Source organism: Chinchilla lanigera, unplaced genomic scaffold (assembly GCF_000276665.1).
Source record: "Chinchilla lanigera isolate Chin_1 unplaced genomic scaffold, ChiLan1.0 scaffold00064, whole genome shotgun sequence".
NCBI classification, from domain to species: Eukaryota; Metazoa; Chordata; class Mammalia; order Rodentia; family Chinchillidae; genus Chinchilla; species Chinchilla lanigera.
The window spans coordinates 1,407,203-1,428,257 of NW_004955465.1; the positions used below are offsets into that span (position 1 = coordinate 1,407,203).

General features: G+C 45.5%; 1 protein-coding gene across 1 annotated transcript in view; it reads right to left on the reverse strand.

Annotated features, from left to right (window-relative positions):
- The window catches only part of Phactr1 (phosphatase and actin regulator 1), a 520,403-nt gene that overhangs the window by 11,785 nt on the left and 487,563 nt on the right, over positions 1-21,055 (reverse strand). The window contains exon 12 of the mRNA XM_005398816.2: positions 3,761-3,816. Coding sequence (XP_005398873.1) covers positions 3,761-3,816 — 56 coding nt within the window. The remainder of the gene's footprint in view (positions 1-3,760; positions 3,817-21,055) is intronic.

Consider the following 21,055-nt stretch of genomic DNA (forward strand, 5'->3'; position numbering starts at 1 on the left):
TTTTCCTGCTGTTAAGTTTTGCTTTGGGCTTAGTCCACCTTCTTATTACTGGGGACCTCAGACCCCAAACTCTACACACCCCTTCTGAGCTTGAAGGTGGCATTCTTTGCCAGAACTGAGAGAGTGTGGAGCCCCCATTTCCTTTGTGTGATTCCTTGGTCCTTCTGGGATGTGGGACCCCAAGTGACCACTTACGGAATCCAAAACTTTAGTTCAAAGCCCAGTGTGGTAGAGCACACCCGTAATCCCAGCACTCTGGAAGGCTGAGGCAGGAGGATAGAAACTTTGAGCCCAGACTGGGTAATTTAGTGACTTAGTAAGTCCCTGTTTCAAAAATGAAAAATAAAAAGAGGACTGGTGATGTAGTTCAGTGCTAAGGGCCCAGGTTTAATCCCCAGTACTGCAAGATAAGACAAGATAAGACAAAACAAAACAAAACAAAGCCATTTACAAACCCAGTGTCAAGAATTCTCAGGTAGAAGATGCCAAGATAATCCAGTAAACAAATAAGAGGCCAGACATGGCCCATGATGTGACTGTCATGGGGCGGGGGTGGGGGCGCATCAGAGTATCTTCATTATGTGCTCAGATGGGCACAAGGTCTCCCTGGCTGAAGATAAAAGGAAGGGATGGTCGGGGTGGGGCTGCAAGCCAAAGACTCCAAGCTGGACCTCAAGCCAGCCTCCACACTCCAGACCTAGCAGCTCTTCCAGTGACTTAAAGCCCAGAAAATGAGATCTATTTATATTTTTCATTTATTTGATCCTGGGCATTGAACTCAAGACTTTCACCCTGAGCTATATCCCTAGCACTGTCTTTATTTTGAGACAAGTTTGTTAAGTTTTACTAGGCTGCTCAAGCAATTCTCCTGCCTCAATCACCCAGATTATATCTGCGTGCCAAGGCTAATACGTTTTAGAACAAACTGCTTGAGGATGTTTTCTTATCTCACTAGACATTTCTTGTTTAGCAAATCAAAAGATTAATACACAAAGAAACTTAAATTTAAAGAAACTGATTTAGAAAACAGCTGCAGGATCAGGATGCAGAGAAAAATAAAAACCTATATGAAAAACACAAGTTTTTTTTTTTTTGAAAAGTCTCTTGAAACCGGGACAGGATCAACCTGTTTGAACTTGGTCAAGGACTTCTCTAATTTGCATCTATTAGACCAGGACACGAAAGAAGAAAGAAGAGAATAAAAGAAAAGCTTGGGGGTGAACTTTGGAAATTACTCCGTCAGTCGCTCCGGGCTTACAGACACAGGTAGCAAAGCCCAAGCACCACTGTGCTGCGTGCTTGTGATCTATCTCCCAGGTCGGGGCAAGCCGAGGGTGAGCCGGGCGTTTGAGGCCTCTTTGCGTGAGCCTCACCGCTGCTGGATGTGACTGTCTGCTGAAACCCAGTCTCAGGAGGTCGGTGCCCTCTTTGAGCTTAGGCAATGGCTCAGAAGCCTCCAAATCCAATTCAGATGCATGGATACGCTGTGCAGAGATTCTCAGAGGCCACAGAGCCATGACAGCTACCAGCGTGGGTTGGACAGAAGTGGGGCGGAAGCCTGATGGTCTGATTTCTGATTTTATTTATTTTATTTTTTATAAGTTTTTCCATGTTTTCTTACTCAAAAAGCTTCATCTTTGATTTAGCCTTCTGACTGTGTTTGTGCCTTCAACACTTTCACTACGATTTTCTGCTCTTCCGTAAGGAAAACACACTTGATCCTGTTGTGGCCACCCTAGGCACACACGGCGCCTCTGTGAGCCCTGCGGACGCTTCTTCGTTTTAGACAATCTCCTAAGAACCTTAGGCCAACAGAAAGCCTGCCAGGGCACACACCGAGTGCAGATTTGGGGCCTTCCCTGGGGCGCGGACAGCCTAGTTTTGTGAGAGGCTGTGTTGTAGAAGCCTATGACTGTATGTCAAGCGCGGGACCACTGTGGAAGCCTCTAGACACCATCCCCAGAAGAGGCTGATTTCTGATTTTAGGAATCAGGGTTCACCTGTCTTCTCCTCTTCCCAGCAGTGGATCATTTAGAATGGATCGGGTCTCAGACTGGGGCTGCAAACAGGGACAAATGCTTCTCTGACCACGGTAATCTCAGGAAAGGTTCTAAGCACACTGTACAGTCTAGAGGATTTAGAAACTTATTTATTTATTTATTTGATACTAGAGATTGAATCCAGGGTCTTCACACTCTGCTACATCCCCAGCAACTCTCCACCTCTTTTAAAAATTTCGAGACAGTCTCACTAAGTGATTAAGTTGCCCAGGCTGGGCTAGAACTTGCAATCCTCCTGCCTCAGCTTCCCAGAGTTCAGGGATTACAGGCATCTGCCACCTAGCCTGGCTGCTTAGAAAGTGTCCTCATGGATGAGCATAATTATACACACACATCCTTAGGTGCACTAAGGACTGAGGCAGACCGGCCCTGAACACAGTCCACACCTGGCACTTGGGAAGCGGCTTCTGGGAGGCTGAGGCCCAGCCAGGTGAGCAGAGGCAGAGGGGCGCCCTGCAGGGGCTGCTCTCCCACTCGCCGAGCCTCCAGCTACGGCGAGTGCTGCTGTGACCTCTCAGCAAAAGGGCAAGTGCTGACCCAGTCACGAGGCCTAAGGAGGGAGGGTAGCAAAGTGCAATTGAGAGCATCTTAGGTTGGTTTCCGTGGAAATACCCAGCTAGAGCAAGGTCACACGCACGTGACAGGAGTGTGTGCGTGTGCATGGGTGCGTGTCTGTAGAACATATCTAGAAAACTGTGCAGCACATACTTCTCTTTTTTGGAGAAAAATTAATGGGTGGTTTTGGGTTGGAGGAAAAAGGGTCATAAATTAAACTAAAAATATTATTTGTTGACAAAAATGCTTGATTTCTTTCAGTAGTTCGTACTCTAGTTTTTCAGTACCCAGTGGCTTCTCCATATATATCCAAATACACCCTGTGTCCTGCACCAAAGAAGGGGTTCATGTATTTTTCTGCTGGTGGCCTCAGTGACAGCCAGTTTTTCCTGAATGAGAGCGATGAACCCTGACAGAGGACAGAGGGACACAAGGCATGTTCGCTGGGAACTGCTGCCTTGGACTGCAAACTCTCTGTTTCTTTTTTTGTTTGTTTGTTTTTGTTTTTCTCCAGTACAGGGAACCGAACTCACGACCTTGCGCTTGCCAGGCAGGCGCTTTTGCCGCTGAGCTAAATCCCCAGTCCCAAACAGAGTGCAGTATTTTTTTTTTTGTTTTTTCTCCGGTACCGGGAACTGAACTCACGACCTTGCACTTGCCAGGCAGGTGCTTTTGCCGCTGAGCTAAATCCCCAGCCCCCAAACTCTCTGTTTCAAAGGCCTGACGAATTTTATCAACAGCAGCCAGCTGTGACAGAAACTCACGTTTTCTAGTCCCCACTTTCAGATGGCTAGTTCCTTCATTTTAGTCAGCAAAGCCCTCTTCAGCCTTTTGAAGCCACCTTGGTTAAATGGTGACCTGTACCCCTGTCAAAGTCACTGAGTAGTAAGTTAGTGGAATTGTTCAGCTTCTCCCTGACTTCACAACTCACTACAGGGGAAGTTCTGCTTGCACCTGTGAGGCTGCAGCCAATAGAGCGGAATAAAGCGGATCTTCGCCCTGGGGAGGCTGCCTTTGGTGCTCCGGCACCCAGGGGAGGCATCTCATGGTCTCCCAGCAGCCCAGGGAGAAGCCCGGTGGGCGAGCACTTGGAACGAAGAAAGCACCCCAGAACATGCAGCACCGCCCGGGGCTGAGTCACTTACGTTTCAGGATGTTCCTCTGCTCCAATTCCTCTGCTGTGGGCCTCTGGCTCAGCCGCCTACGGAAAAAATCCAGGAGAAGTTTTTGGACCATATCATATCCTCCTTGGGTCATTAATCTCCTCAGCTCTTGGAGATGCATGAGGCAGAGCTGGGGGCCGAAGGTCTCCTTCCATCCTGTGCTGAGACACTGCCTCTCCTCTGCTGCCTCCTCAGTTCCTCAATTTCAACCCCAGGCAAGGCACCCTGCGTCATGTCACGCAGGGCTGACCTTCCTTCCCGCCTGCCGACTCCTTCCCTCCCTCTCTGGCCCTCCCCAGCCTCACTCCTCCGTGTCCCCAGGCCAGGGGACCGAAACTTAGCTGGGACTCTCCTCTTCACAGAGGTTCCTTTCTTTCCCTGTGGCCCGTTCACTTCAGGACCGTGGCCTCTTGCCTTTCTCTCCCTCCCTGAGGCGACAGCCTGATTCTAGCCACATTAGTGCAGACTCAGAACAGAAGGCGACTCATGGGCCGAGGGACACGCAAGAGAGCATGTCTGTCTGCACAGAACAATGGCTGCTCTTCTGTCCCACCCATCACCCCTGGAGCCTCATTAGACATGAAGTGACAAAGGAACAGGCACAAAGAAATGACACTCCTGTTGCTGGGCATGTAACTTAGTCACCGCGAGTGGACATCACCCAAGGCATGCGCACCTGTCCATGCACAGGGCAGGTGGGGACGGACAATGGGCGGGTGGCACGCTGTGGCAGAAGTCACCAGAGAATGGGAATGGAATCCCAGGGGAGAGCTACAGTCAACACAAACAGTGGGCCTGGGCATGAATAGAGACACTTGTGGTTCTCAAGTTGTTAGTAATTATTGAAAATCCTGCAATCATTCCTTGCTCCTGCTTTATCCACGGGGGTGAGGTGTGTGTGTGAAAGAGAACATTCTGGAAGGAATTTGAAGCATCTGGAGCCCTCCCCTAGGACCTAAGGGGCCAAGAGGAATGCTCTCAGAGTTGTAGGTGGGGTAGTTCCTCACAAATACCCCAAACTCCTTTCTTCAGTTGGCCAAGGGTTCACATCACAGAATCCAAAGGGAGATGCTAGAACATGAGAAAACTGCCAGAATCAAAATGGACTGACAAAGTCACTTCTGTCCGACCCCAGCCACAAACAGTAACATAAATAAATAAAGCCTGGATGTTACGAAGGCGGGGACTTCATGCATGCATATATGATAGTAAGAATCATTCACAAAAGACTGGATTCTTGTTTTAAAATGTATCCTATGTAATCTTCATAAATACCATTATTCCTTGGAGAATTTCTGTCTGAGTTTATGTCGGTTGACAAGTGAAAATAGAAAGTCCATGAAGACTGCAAGTAGGATGATTTCACATTTAATGGTTGTTATCATTCATAAATTCTGTAGCACTCTGAAACGATTGGGAATTTTATTCTAAAATCTTTTTGTTTATAAGAACATTTTGACAGTTATTATTTCTTTTCTCTTCAAAATGTCTCTGTGGCATAATATGAAATATATTTGGTCTTTGTCCCTGATACCTGTCACATAGCACCCAGAACCTCTGGAATTTCCTGAGTAACTGGAGTGATTTTGCTCTCTGAGAGTCCTTTGGATCACACAGGCATTTATGCTAATGAGATGAGTTGGGGGTGGGGCTCCGGTCACCAGAACAGTCAGGACACCTGTCAATAAAAATTCTTTCTTTGAGGCAGTGGGAGTTGAACCCAGCACCTTTGCACCAATCAATATTCCCAGCCTCTTTTTAATTCTTATTTAGAGACAAGGTCTTGCTAAGTGGCTAAATTGTTCAGGAAGGGGCTTGACTTGGTGATCTTCCTTCCTCAGCCTCTCAGAGTGCTAGAATTATGGGGCTGTGCCACCAGGTCCAGTTTGAGCAATAGAATATGCCGAGTTTCCTGGTTGTTGAACACCTAGAAGTGCTGGCAGTGTAGGATGGCCAGAAGGAATGGAAATTCTGCCCTCTTTTTTTTGCTACCCATTTCTTGACCTGGTTCTTTACCTGTATCATTTATATCTTTATAATCAAGTGATAGTAAACAAAGTGTTTCCCTGAAGTCCCTGTGCCACCCGAGCAAATCAATCAAACCCAAGGACAGGGTTATTGAAGCCCCAAGATTTATAGCCAGATGCTGAGGATACAGGCAACAACCTCCTACGTGATGAAAGTAGCCTGGTGGGACTGAGCCCTTTCACTCATGGGTTAACTGAATCACAGGACGCCTAGTCCATGTCTCTGGAGAACTGTTCGGTGTGTGGGGAGAAACCCACACATCTGGGCACAAAAGTGTGCCACATTGAGTGAGTGTGACAGTAGAGAGAAATCAGTTTGTTTTCTCATTTACAACTCCATTAAAGCATTCCTAATCCCTAGGGACAAAGGGTGGCTGTGTGTTAGAAACTCACAGTATAAATAACAGTTTCACACTGCAGGACGAAGCTGGCTATTCCACCATGGAGCAGGATGGTGTGATAGGTTTGGAATGCAGTTTACAATTCCCCTTTGACTTATCTTCTTAGACGAACTTTCCCATCTTCCAGTTTATTCTCCCTAGGAATATTTGCTCCTTTTGTAAGGGATGCACAACCACCTTTGTGGGAAGGTCTTGCGGCAGAAGAGTAGGGTGTGGCAAACCAGCTGAGCAAGTGGGTATGATCTGCCAATCACACCAATTCAGGACACTTTCGCAGAATGTGGTTTTCAAGCCCTGCACCTGAGACCAATCAGAAAGTGCTATCTTCACTTCTTCTGGCATGAAATCAAGCAGGTTTTTGATAGTACAGTCTAGATCTGACATCAGCCTGAGGAATGGGGGATAAAAAAGACTTCTGCTATTAACCTCATGGCAACTGTGAACTCTCTCAGTGGCCTGCTGTCACTGCAGAGTGTACTTCTTTTCTTATCTTTAATAAATGTTAAACCTCACTACTTTCCTTGTGTCTCTTGTCCAGTGCTTTGTGCAGGACACCAAGGATCTGGAAAGTGTCTACAGAACCCCAGAATCTGGTAACTGTTTGGTAATACTAGGTTTTCAATGATGCTAGTGTTTCCAGGGCACGATGTTTCAAACAAGCCCTATACACACTCCAATAAAGCTTGCATTTGGGAGGTCCTGCCAGTAATTTGGAGCTTGATGCTAAGAATCTTCCCCGACTGGTATCTGATGAGTGACCCATTGGTTCTGATACCAGACACATTGCCAGATTCTGTGCTGGTCTTTTTGTTTTTCTTATGGGTCACATTTGGAGAGAACAAAACTATGAATGAGCGGACTATAACCTGAGATGATTCTGTTATTAACTAGGTTGTCTGACAGTCAAATGCACAGGATCTCCAATAAGGCCCTGATGGAGACCACTACAAAGTGGATGTGAACAGGATTTAATTTCAACCAGTTAACTTTTCATGTTTACTTGTGAGTTGTCTGAAGCTTAGAAACCTTGTCTGAAGATGGGCAGTGGACTGATGGTAAGTAAACCTCTGTAAGTCACTGGTCACTGGTGAGGCCTGTATGGGCCTGTGACGCTGTGACGCCTCAAAAGACAAGATAAGGCTACAGCTGAGGACATCTGGCTCCAACCCCAATTAACTTAAAGGAGACTGTAGCTGCAGGTATCTCGTTCCTGCTGTGAAAGTCTTCCTGGAGGTAACACAGGTCCAAATTAACATAATATATTACTTGGAAAAGTCCTGCCTAGATTCCCGTGTTTTCTTGAGTATCCTCCTTTGTTTGAAAACCAAGTAAATACGGGCTGCCCAGAGAAGTCTTGGTCTAAACTCAGAGAATATTAAAGCTGTAAGAGAGTTAGTCCCTCCTGGAGCCCTGAAATCATTTCCATTGTCTCATTTATTTAAGCCTTCACTGTCTACTCACTTGAGAGATTGTGGGCCTCATCAGCCCACAATAACTAAGGGTTATTCAACCCAATAAGGCCCTCCATTTATTTTTCTTTTCTCTTACAAGGATCTGAGAACTGAGACTAATTATAGTTTTGAAATGTAGGTAAGCCCTCCAGAAGGGCATCTGCTGTAATTAGTTGTTTTGACTTGAAAATGAGATTCAGTATGAATATGACGTTATAACATTGAAATGAGAACACAACCAGCATCTCAGGAGTTTGGGGGTCTGGCCTACTCTTGACCTCTCTGAAACTACTCACCTTGGTCAAGGTAAACCCTGCTAGTCTGATGTTCTTTTCTCTACGAATAGCAAATAATAAAATTTAATAAGCGAATGCTGATTTAATGCTTACCATGTACTGACACTGTTTCAAACACTGCATGTATATGTTAATTCATTAAATTTGTACCTCTAGATCCCTTAACTTAATTCACAGCTGCAAAGTCATATGAGGTTCCTGATTCATAGATTTGGGCATAGGAACATGGACACTTTGGAGGGGGTGACAACAGTCTCTCTACCACCACTACAATGACATCCTGGTGATGTACCTGGCCATCTGCTGCACTACAGTTGACTATGCAGTGTTCCTTGCCATTGAGACAGGAAATCTTGATTGTCATCTCGATGGGCTAGAGACACCTTGATTAGTATGGCACACGTCCATTGGGCAGGGCATGGGGCTGTGATCTTGGGGACCAGATCTGGCTTCTGAACCCTTCCTCTAGAACTCTTCCCTTGCTGTCTGCTTCCTGGCTGCCACAGGCTGAGCAGGCTTCCCTCACTAGGCCCTTCTGGCATGATGTTCCTGCCGTGGAGCCAGCCAGCTATAGCCTGGAACCTCTGAAACCGTGAGCCAGAATAAACCTCTCCTTTAAGTTGTGTGTATCAGGCCTTTCATTCCAGCGATGGGGAAGCTTGCCCATCCAGACACGCTCACAGGTCACAGTTTTTTGAGGCTGAAAGCCTTTAGACCAGGCATGGGCACCGAGGTCAGCTCAGTCTCAATGTTCACTTAAATCATCACAGGGGGGCGCATGGACCTGTCCTGTGTCCTGCCCCACCATTCCATCCCTCCCCATCCCGGGGCTCCTGAGTTTGATGCCTCAGGATGACAAGTCATAAAACTCTTTGGTATTTCTCCCTGTAATCTACCCTACATGGACTACAGGCTGCTGAGGGCCAGGCCCACTCTGAAGAAATGCATGGCCAGAGGTGCACAGCAGCCATTGTCCTGCCCATGCTAAAGCTGGATGGGTAACTTCCAAGGAGCTGGACTACAATGAAATCTCCTGCAAACAATGAGCAAGATGGCTGGGCTTTGTTCTCCCACTATCTTAGAAGACAGCATGTGTTGTTGCAGTGTCTCTGGTTGGCCATAAAGCACTGGGCCAGGCCAGCTCCACTCAGTGGGCATGTGGCAGTACATCACACTGAGCCAGTTGTGATTCTGTCTTGACCCTACTTCCTGACCGCCTCTCCATCCAACATCCAACTCCCTGCAATTATGTCACCTGTCTTGCTTTATCTCATTCCTGTGAAGATTGTTCTTAGAAATGGGTGCTACATACAGCAGCTCCCCGTATCCACAGAGTGTTCCAAGACCCCAGTAGCTGCCCGAAACCACAGAGAGTACCGGGCCCTGTCTATACTATATCCTTTAATACATACCTGGGATAATGTTTAGTGTGCTCAGACATAGTATGAGATCAACAACAATAACTAATAGTAACATAGAACAATTTTAATAGTGTACTGTCATAAAATTATGTCAGTATAGTCTCTTGCTTTCAAAATGCCTTATTGTACTATGTAGTATTTTTGGACCACAGGTGATTATGGGAATCTGAAACTGCTGAAAGCTAAACCATGGATAAGGAGGACAACTCTGTAATCCCAAGGAACTGGTAATCGAAAGCCTCAAAGTTGAGATTCCTTCCTTACTGTACTGTACCTTCCTTACTCCCACCTTGTTAACAGATTTAACTAATTCTATCTGATTTAGAGTAATGTTAATTACAAAGAAATTTCTTAACTTTGTATTCAAATATTTATATCTTACTTGGCAAGAGAAATTTTTTCAGAGTTGAACTTTGTGTGCGTGTGTGTGTGTGTGTGTGTGTGTGTGTGTGTCTGTGTGTCTGTGTGGTACTGGGGATTGACCCCTTTGCACTGAGTTTTATCCCCAGATCTTTGAAAAAATTTTATTTTATTTTGAGACAGGGTCTTGCAGGAGTTAAACTTTTGAAAAGAGAGTTATCCTAAATTAAATAGTTCATGTGCTTTCAAGTGATCTTAAGTAGCTCTGTTATTACATGTGTGACCCTGCTTTACAAAATACCTCTGAGAATTAAAATTGTTTCCATGCTGCAAATGATTTCTTCTGTACAGTGGACTATAGCTAAATGATTCCCTATTTACTGTGAACTGAAAAGTGCATTCCTACCTAAATGCCATCTGCCATCAATTGCCATGTGAGCCTTCTATTTTCTTTCAAAATTTAAAGTTGGATCTTTCTCCTTCTGTCTCATCTCTGTCTCCTCCCTCTCTCTCTCTCTCTCTTCTTTCTCTCTCTGTCGCTCTCTTGTCTCTGTCTCTCTGACTCTCTCTTTTTCTTTTCTGAGTTGGAGATTCATAATGCTTCCCAGACTGGCCTTGAATTCCTGGGCCCAAGGTATCCACGTGCCTCAGCCTCCCTAGTAACTGATATTACAGGCACACACTCCTGGACCCAGCTCTGGTCTTGTCTTTTCTCAAAGAAGCAGTCAAATAGACTGCAGCTTTCCTTTTTGCACAAAAAGACCATGAAAACAAAACCAAAAAAGCCCTAAACCAATGGCCCCTCAGTATTAGACTTGGGAAAAGGCAACTGCTGGAGGATGTAACAGTCAGATGCCTTGAATATATGCAGAGCAAGGAGTCCGTCTGCACATCACAGCACCTCCCCAGAGAGGTGACAAAACCCTTGTCGATTTTGCAGGTCTGATTCCTCAAGGATTAGTTCTGTTGCTCAGAGCTAATGAGCCTTCTGCCGGCTGCAGAACAGCAAGGTCACCGCTTTCATTAGCATTTACAACTGCTTATTGTTTTCAGAGCCTAGATTCTAAAGTCTGGGACTCTGGAGCTGTGTCTGCATTTCAGGCCAAGGCAAAGAATTAACTGTGGTTTTCTGCAGCTCGGCACCAGAGGGAGGTAACTGCAGCACCAGTCAGAGGGAAAGAGGAATCCCGAAGGTACTTTGGGGAGATGGTGGCCAAGGTGTCCCTCCCTCTTGGAGTAATGATGTTTTCTAACAGGTGCCCTGGATGGATACCTTAGTCCATTTCCTGTTGCTATAACAAAATACTGGGTACTGGATACTGTCTAAGGGAAAGAGGTTTTGAAAGCTCAGTTTTGGTGCTAGTTAGTGTAGCCCCAAATATAACTATTTAACACAGGTCCTCCCAGTTCCAAAGCCACACATGCTCCTTTACGACTCCATCAGTACTCATGACTTCAGGGAACATCAGCATGCTAATGACTCCAAAATCTCAGCCTGCAGTTGTATTTCTGAGCTCCCGATCCTCTTTCCAACTGCCTTCTTGTTCTTGTGCAGACCATCAAGCTTGAAGAGTCCCAAGTGAATTCTTCTCCTCTAGGTGCTCTGCTCTCCACACAGTGCTGCTTCTCACCCCCAGGGAGCAGCCCAAGCAGGAGGTGGAATCATCCTCTCCTAGCTTCAGTCTCAACAGCTGCCTTAGTTTATTTTCTGTTGCTCTAAATAAATAGCACACACCGGGTAATTTATAGGCAACAGAAGTGTATGTAGCTCATGGTTCTGGAGTGTAGTGCCAACATCTGTTCAGCTTATGCTCAGCATCTGGCGAGGCCCTTCTTACTGGGCCAGTGCACCATGGAGGGCATCACACGGAGACAGAGGAGGCATGCTAACTTGGGTCTCTCTTCTTATAAAGCCACCAGTGCTGTCATGGGACCTCACTCCCATGACCTCCTCTAGTCCTCATGACTCCCCAAAGGCTCCACCTCCAAATACATTAGTATGACTTTGAGGATTCAGTTTTGACCTGAGTTTTGGGGAGAACCTACATCCAGACCACAGCAATGGCCAAGCAACCACCAAGCCCTACATCCACACCATCTCTGGTTCTATCCTGCCACCATGGCCTCAGGAAAGCAGGCAGCCAGCACCTCTCCAGGTGGCTCTCAGCCTACCTACCCTAGCTTTCCTCAGGCTAATGGAATCAAGGTTGATATGGTCACACACCTCCTGCTTGCAAAACCAGGCTTGGCTTCCCACTGTCCACAGGATAGATAGTTGAAGTACTCAGTGTGCTATTAGATTCTTCATGACCTGCCTATGTACTAAGAACCTCTTCTATCCTGTGTTTCACACATAACCATCTCCCCTTGGCTCTTTCCAGATCTGCCTGCCTTTCCTTAAAGGTGTGACAGTCTTTCCCTCCCCCTTTGTCTGGGTAATTGACGATAACCCCTAACATCACAGCGTAATCCTTAAATATCACTTCTCACGTTCACCAAACTCTTGATTAAGATTCCTCGACAGCATCCGGCACCTCCTGTCCCCTGCTTGCTGTCCTCTTATCCGCTGGACACCACGGCTTTTGCTGTCTGAGGCAGGGGTCATCTGTCTCACTCATTACCTGAGCTTACAGGGCCTATCATGCTCTGGGCCACTTTGACATTTTCAGTAATTTTTGAATAAAGAACTCATTCGTTCACCCTGGCATCTATGAAGCCTGGCAGAACCTGGTAACTGGAGATACTTAGTGTTTGTGAAATAACTAAGCAGGTGCTGTTCTACACTATCCTTTTCTTTTTTTTTCTAGTTTACTCCAGGGCAAACAAATTCACTTTCCATTAGAAATAAAACAACAATCACTGAACCTATTTTTCCCAACTCTACCCTCTCCCCATGCTCCCATCACCTGCCTGCTGTTGGCTGCCAGACCTTCAGAAGGGATGGTCCAGACCTGAGGCCTTCAAATGCATCATAGTCTGACTTCTCTACCACATAGGTTCTTAACCAGGCACGATTTCACTTCCCAGAGAACTTTTGATGTGAGGTCTGGAATTGTTTTCAGTTGTCATGGTTGGCAGGTGCTACTGTACCCAGTGGGCAGAGGCCAGGGATGCTGCTCAGCCTCAACAATGTGTAGGACAGACCCACACCACAAAGGAGCACCCAGCCCAAGGTTGAGAACCCCTACTTTACTGAATGGGTTCTTGTTAAGATCGTCAATAAGTTAGCTGGCTAATCTACTAGCTTTGACAGAGCCCTCATTTTATTTAAATTTTATCATAAGACATATTTCGCTAATAGGTACTTCTTAAACTCCTTTCTTCCCTAGGCATGCAGAAATCTCACATTTCCTTTTTTGTGGTACTGGGGACTGAACTCAGAGCTTTCACACTGAGCTACATAAAGCCTCTTTTTTATTTTTTGTTTTGAGACAGGCTCTAAGTCACTTAGTTGCCCAGGCTGGGCTTGAACTTGCCATCCTTGTCCCTCAGCCTCCCTGAGAGATGCTAGGCCTTCACCACCACCCTCCACTCTCACATTTTTCTCTTACCCCTCCTAGTTCCCGCTCCTCACCAAGTCTCAAGTATGGTGAGATCCCACAGGTGCTCCCTGCTTTGAGTGGCTTTAGGGCCAGCAGTATGCATGCCAGTGGCTGGCGCAGTCTACTACCTAAAAGGTGTGGACTTCGGACTGGCTCTTCCCTCAGCCTCAGCCTCTTCCTCTCTTTGGGATGGAACAAAAGGAACCTGAAACTCTCCATGTTGATCAGACTTTCTAGAATTTAGTGATGAGAATGGGCAGAGGTGGGAAAGCTTGTAACTTGACTTCTGTCTTCCTGTGCTAACAGCCTTCTGTAGTCTGAGACTAACATTGCACAGTAAGAATGCTTAACTTGCTCCGTCCCAGGGGCCTACCATGAGCGTAACATGTTCTCAACACCTTGTCCTCTTTCACTCCCTCAGTCACACATCTGCGGCTGAGGGGCGCCGAATGCCTGATTCCACCATGCAGGGTGAGGCGCTCCCTCTGCTGTGTCCTGCTTCTTGACACTGGCCTTCTCCACTGGGTCAGTGATACCCAGTTACAGGAAGGTCTTCCCAACTGCACTGCGAATGCCACAAGGGCACAAATTATATCCTATTTTTACCTTTGCGCCCTCACACTTAGCATAGTGCCTGGCACACAGTGGGGATTCAAAAGATTTGTGATGGTCAAATAAATTACTAACATCTTGCTAGACCCTTGGAACTGTGGTCATGGGTGGGATGGAGGACTCTGCGCTGGGACCAAGGGCTGTTTTGCTGTAGATGGGGCTCCTCTTAGAGGCTCAGTAGCAGTTTTTATTTTATCCCTCAGGATGACGCCCTTTTGCTTCTTTGCAAAATAAGCAGAATAATTCAGTCCTGTTGCTCCACACACTCGACTGTCTAGAATTTTTAGTCAGTAATTTTCAATTTTCTTCCTCATTGTCATTCCCCTGAAGCTATGAACAAGTAGCTTGGCTCCCAGGGAGAGCACAGGGAGGGGAAGATGGGTGGGGTCCCTGAGTCCTGCATCCCGGCCTCCCCGCCACCATTAATGGAAGGCCAGCTGGGTATATTCTATCACTTTACCTCTCCATGCTGTGTCTCCCTGGGACAAATGGCCCTATGGTATTAAGGCCACCTGCTGTGTCAGAGTGTTGGGAGGACCCAGGGAGAAAGAGATATGAAAATATCCTTCAAAAATAGGTATAAAGCATGAAATATTTTTGGAAATTTGAAAAAGATCCCTTCCTCCCAGCGATAAATAGGTTACACTTAAGAGAATATTTTTGGCTTTATTTGCTAGAGGTCATGATCCCACACAAGGCCCTATGGCTAAGATGAAGAGTGGTGAGACAATAGAGAAAGCACTGAAATAAACCTGGTCATGCTGAGTGGAAATCAGCTTTGAAATAAGACTAAAACTGTGTGTATTACTAGGTACCAAAGCCATGAAAACGAGACCATCTGAAACCTAAACGGATGTACTGGTGTACACTTAAAATCCTAGCACTAGGGAGGCTGAGGCAGCAGGATTGCAAGTTTGAAGCCAGCCTGGGCTACGTAGGGAGCTCCAGGCCAGCCTAGACAACAGAATGAGATCCTTTCTTATAAAAAAAGCTACAGAGTGAACACTTTCAATATTATTAAGACCCCTGGACATCAGTCCTTCATCAGCCGTTGGAGACTTTCAATTTGGGGGAGTAGCTGGGTGTTAACCAAAGACAAAGCTCTTTTTACATGAAAAATCAATCAACACAGATGCCAAAACAAAGCGAGGCCAAAAGCTAACTAATAGAGGAATAAAAACATTAATTCCCAGCATGCTACCATTTCAAAGTGATGGACAAGATTTGATCATCTTTAGTTTAACTCATCCACCGATCCACCCACCTGCCAATCACGCGCCCTGTGGGAGACCGACCTAAGCCTGCCTGGAAGGCTGTGCGCCAGAACACTATCAGCCCGAATGACTACCCAGGGATCATTTAATAAAGGCCTTCCTCAGATATATATTACATTTTACCAATTGTTATTAATCTTCCCCCAAACCTTAAAAGCTGAAATTTAGCCTTCGCCTCTTCTTTCCCTTCATTTCCAACAGATAGCTCCATTGGATACCCCTGGTAAACGTTAACATTCTCCCTGGGAGCACCAAGTATTTTTCTCCAAATAACTTTCTCTCAGTGTGTGCAGCGACTTTAATATGATCTGCTGAGAGGTCCAGGCAAAAACTGGGATTGGGGCAAAATCAGCGCCCTGGTATTGGCCCCAGTGATCACCTTCATCAGATCGGGGAACAACAACAACAAAAATCCTCAAGTTTTTGTTTGCTCCTCCTTGGCACCCTTCCTACAGAATTCTGTCTATTTTCCTCACATCTGCTATTTCCCAGGGCTTCTGGGCTGATGATTCTCAATCTTACAGCACATGAAAATAACCAGAATTATCTTAAACATACCCATGGGCGGGCTACCTTCCCGATCAGTTAAATCAGAATGTTGAAGGGGAGAAGTCAAGTTCGGATCTTTGTTAGTCTTCGTGGTGCTGGAGATGGCACCCAGGTCCTCATGCATGCTAAGCACACGCTCTACCACTCTGCTACACAGATGTTTCTGAAGGCTGCCCAGGTAATTCAAGTGCTTCTCACAGTGTGTTCCTTAGGCTAAGCAGCTGTAGCAGCAGCAGCCCCCCTGGGAACCATTATCCATGCAAATTTCTGGGGTGAGACACTGGGAGGTGGGTCCAGCACTGAGTGTTGTTGCAATAAACTCTCCAAGAGATCCAAGTGCCCCGTGCCTGGCGAAGTTTGAGGACAAGGGCCCTAGATGGTGTAAAATGTAGGAGGAGGCTGCTTCAATTGGTGGGTGGAAAGAGATAGGTGGATGATTTTAGAGAGCGTGTGGGGATCTGAGGATAGCTTGTGTATCCTGAAAGGGGCTGAGTCATTCACTATACTGTGATAGGAGATCATGGGCAATCAGGACAGAAATAGAACTGGTAAAGTGCTGGCCATTACGGGGGAAAAATGAGATTTGTTTTTTTGTCTTCGTATTGTTTTTGAGACAGGGTCTTGCTGTGTAGTCCAGGCTGGCCTTGAGCTCTCATTCCCCCTGCCTTGGGCTACAGGTGTGTGCCTCTATGCCTGGCATGAGATAGGTTTTTATCTTATGGGAACAAAAAAATCCTAAAGGATTTATAGGAGCCAGAATTTGGACCAATGGATTTAACATTTACTTAGTATTGAATATTCCTTTTATATCCATTTAAACTTATTCAATTAAAAATAATTTTATTGAAATCAATATGATTCAAGATTATTGAATACATTCTAGTTAAGTTCACAGAGTGGGAATAAAAAGATGATGCTGAGATGTAATAAAACTTCGTGGAGTTATAGATGGGGGAATTTCCTCGCCTTGGAAACTGCTGAAAGTCTCAGTTGAGAACTTACTCCCCTCTTACTCTGTTAGATGGGAGAATCTCATGTATCTATAACTTCTTCATAAAAAAGTAGGGAAGAAGGCCATTGCTTCCTTGGTTCTTATGGAAGATTCAGCTGACCATAATCTATACCATCACCCTGATAAATATGTTCACTGCATTTGTCTGATGCAGGCTGCTGGGAGCTCTGTGTTGAGAAGGATTTTGAAGCCCGGCCCACACCTTCGCCATTCATCCTGGTGTACATGAACCCTCCCCCAGTTATTACAATAAGTGAGCCATGTGTTTTCTGCCAGGATCTTGACTGGCAGGAATATCACAGCAGGGAGTTTTCCTTTACAACGAAGGTGCTCAGATTTGAGACACTGAGAACCCCAGAAGAGGAAGGAGACCCTTGCTTTTATAGTCAGAGAACTGTATCAACCCTGGTGATCAGCAGCACCATAATAGCAATAGATTAGCTTATCTTTGGGTCATTTTTCTTTAAGGGTAGGGACTTGGTTTGAGTACAATACTCCAACCCAGAGAACTAAGACAAAAAATATTCAGATGATGTACACAGAGCATCCTCTAGGTTACACAAATTCTGTATATAACTGCTAATCTTTGCAGTTTATCCCAGTTATTTCTGGGAGTCTACCCTTGGTTTTTCATGTGTGCCTCAGAGAAAGTCCCACCACTAGCAAATAGCACTGGCCATTTCTTCTTCTTCATTTTTTTTTTCCTGTTTTAGCCCCCTCAGTGAGGATTCTTATTAGTAATTTTTTTTTTTTTTGGTACTGGGAATCAAACTCAGGACCTTGCACTTGCCAGGCAGTTGCTTGTGCCACTGAGCTATCTCCCCAGCCCCGTGAGGATTCTTGAAAACACCTAATCACTGCAGTGTGAGCAGGTATGAGGGAACAGATTTGCTTATCAGAGAAGCTGACCTCCTCAGGAAGAAGCCTTCTGGGATACCCAGGAGATAGATCTGTCTGTCTGTCTGTCTGTCTATCTATCTATCTACCTGATAAAACAAAAAGACTCTGCTCCCCAAGCATTTTTTACAGCATGATAAATTTCAGAAGTGCCTAACCAATCTGGATTTGCATTTTTGCATTCTTTGAAAATGTCTTCCTTAATTGTAAGGAGAACTAGAGAGGTAAAGTTTTAAAATAGAATGGGATTATTTGTTTAAAACTGGAAAGAATCTATTTATAATGGAAAGGGAAAGAGGAAAAAGAATGGAAAGGGGGCTGGGCATAGTGGTGCACCCCTGTAATCCCCACACTGTGGGAGGCTGAGGCAGGACCCTTGCAAATTTGAACCTAGGCAGGGAAGCTCAGTAAAACCTGTCAATAAATAAATAAGCAGGCTTGGCAATGTAGCTGGATGCAAAGGCCCTGGGTTCAGTTGCCAATACCAAAAGGAAAAAAAAAAGAAAGAATAAATGGAAAAATGGAGTGTGATATGGACATTTAAGATAGACTATATTCTGATTATATTCTAATTTCTCCAGCTTATCCATTCCGTGGCTTGAGAAATTGCCTGAGGGTAGAAATAACTATTTGTCAAACGGGAGACCCCAAGAGAGTCTGAATTCACAGCGCGTGTCTGCTGGTGAGCATTAGTCTTCATTCTCTTCCCTCTCTCACAGTTTTTTTTTTTTCCTCATATTCTGGTCACATCAAATACAGCACACTCACACGTTGCACACTCCTTTCTTCCTGTCCCTCATGGCTGACAGGGGAGACCAGATGGAAATCAAAGACCACAGCAGCAAACAGGCTGCAGCTTCTCCACGCTGAGAAGCCCCCGCAGGAGTAAGGAGGAGTTGGGCCGATTCCATTAGCAACCCTGTGAGTGCGATGTCCCTCACAGGAAGCAGCCAAGCCAGCTCTTGAGGTGTGACAGGAAACAACACCTCCTGCCTGAGGGGACTGGGCACGGTGTCCGAGGAGCGTTGCTGCATGGCCCGTGTCCCACTGACGGGGCTCTAATAAAAGCTCACCACAGGGCTGAACATGTAGACAAGCAAAGTCCTACACACAGCAGACAGGAACAGGTGATCAGTTGGGGCCTAGACTTCCCAGGTAGGCACCATTCTCTGGAAAGACACAGGGCCTGGGACAGAGGAAACGAACCCCAGGTTTTCCTCAGTGTGTGTGTGATACACGTGTGGGTGAGCATGAAACATAAAATCGTTTTTTCCTGCAAGAAATGTATAGAGGTTCTGTCATCTCTTATCACCACAGTTTTACACATCCCAGACATATTCTGTACTTTTGAAACTGGATGCAGAAATGTCAGTACAATATCTCTTCAGACCTGTGTGACTCCAATTTACCTATCACCTCTCCTGAAGGGAGAGTTTGTGTCCAATGCGTATTTGATTTTTCCACAGAGGCGTTGTTCCCCAAAGCACCATCTTTCTGGCTGGGCTTGGAATCTGGCTTCAGCTACATACCAAGATGATCCTTGTACTCTTGCTGATAATTTTCAAGCTGGGCCTGTCTGGTGTGACTTGTACCTTCCTTTCTTAGAGACAATACACATCTGCTGTGACAGACTCCCTCTTCTGGTCCTGTGTACATCCGGTCCCTTCCTAGCTGGCCAACAGCTGAGCTAGTTTTGACGGTACCTGGTTGTCCTGCGGTAGCTTTTCTAATTACTCAGGAAATAAATTAAATTTTAAACACTGGACTGTGTCCCCAGCATAATTGGAATGCTCTATGATGCTCCACAGGCAGATCCAGACTAGTCGAGGTAAATGGAATCATTTTATGATTAAAGAAATGAACACAAGGAAAAACCACATGTGTTGTGAGGATAAATATAATTTTCCCCTCTAGTGGAGATATTTTGAGCAAATGTGTTTCCTAAATGGATCCAGTCTCAACACTTGAAAACAAGACCATTTCCTCTCAGTGCTGTCAGTCTAGGTCCTTAAATGTGTCATCTCTTTCTTCCTCAAAGTAAATATTCCCTCACAATAAATATTTCAGGCCTTGTGAGCCAGATCATCTCTGCCATTAGAGTATGAAAGCTGCCATGGACAGAAAGGAAATGGGTGTAACTATGTTCCAATAAAACTTTATTGACAAGACTGGTGGAGGCCTGGATCTGCCCATAGGACCCTATCAGAGTGTCATCAAAGCCTGAGAATTCTGTCTCCTTGAAGTATGAGCCAGTGGAGTGGAACCACAAATACTGACAGCTCAGTACATGCAAATTATTTTGGTTCCCAAATGCGAAACGAAATGGGTGACTGCTTTAGTAAATATGCTAGGTAGCTCTTAACCCTGATCAGAACATATAATTTGCTGGGTCCTTCATATTAACCTGACAAAACAAACAAACAAACAAACAAAACAACCAACCAACCCAAAACTGGAGCACAGCCAAAATATTACAAACAACACTGCTACTTGGCCAAAATCAGTCATGCAAATCTTTAATATTCATCAGTTATGGATTTTGGATGACAATACAGATGGAGGTTTTAACTTCGCCTTTTCCTTTTCTGCAGTATCATCATGAATAAAACATCTGGAAAATCCCATGTCTCTCATGTGATAGCTTTTGTTGTTCAGCATGCTGTTTACATAACTAAGTGTTTTTTCTACCCCCTGCTGTGACTTCTAGCCTCTGTCCTTTGGTTTTGCTTTCGCCCCCTGAAGACAAGATTTCTGCGGTGCACTGCAGTCAGAGGAGGGAGCTCCTCTGTGGGCAGCTGGAAACACATTGCTCTTAACATCACTGCTCATGCCTTCTCTTAACATCACCGGCCCTGCAGGGATGATTTATTTCCTCTAAGACGGTCCTTGGGGTTTTGCTATCACCTCACGATGAGAGTGACCCTGACACACAGAATAGATCAGATTTCCCCCAGAATCTAGTTTACTTGTCCAACAGGCCACTTGCAAACTACGTAAAGGGAGAGTTTTAATGTTCAAAAAATGTTCCTTCTTGTTTCACACATTTACAAATTCCTCAGTACTATTTTAATAACAAATTAGACACATAATACCTGGTGTCAATTTCTGATGCATTTTCACTAATTCCTGAGGGAACAAAGCTGACATTATCCAGTGGTTTTTTGTTGGGTTGGTTCAGTTTGGTTTTGAGTGAATGGGCTTATTTTCTTTTCATTTGGATGAAGTTCATGCATCTCCAGCTCTTTTCTGGAAAGTGCCTGATCTTCCGCATGTGCTATGAGAATCAGATTTCACTGGCCATGGCCCCGGGGGGCCCTGCTGATTAAGGACTGTGAAGACAGAGGGCAATTTGACTGAGCTCCAAGCCAGAGTGGGCAGGGACAGCGTGGTGGGGGCAGGAACTTCCGAGACGTGCTGCACTGTTATGAGTGGCTT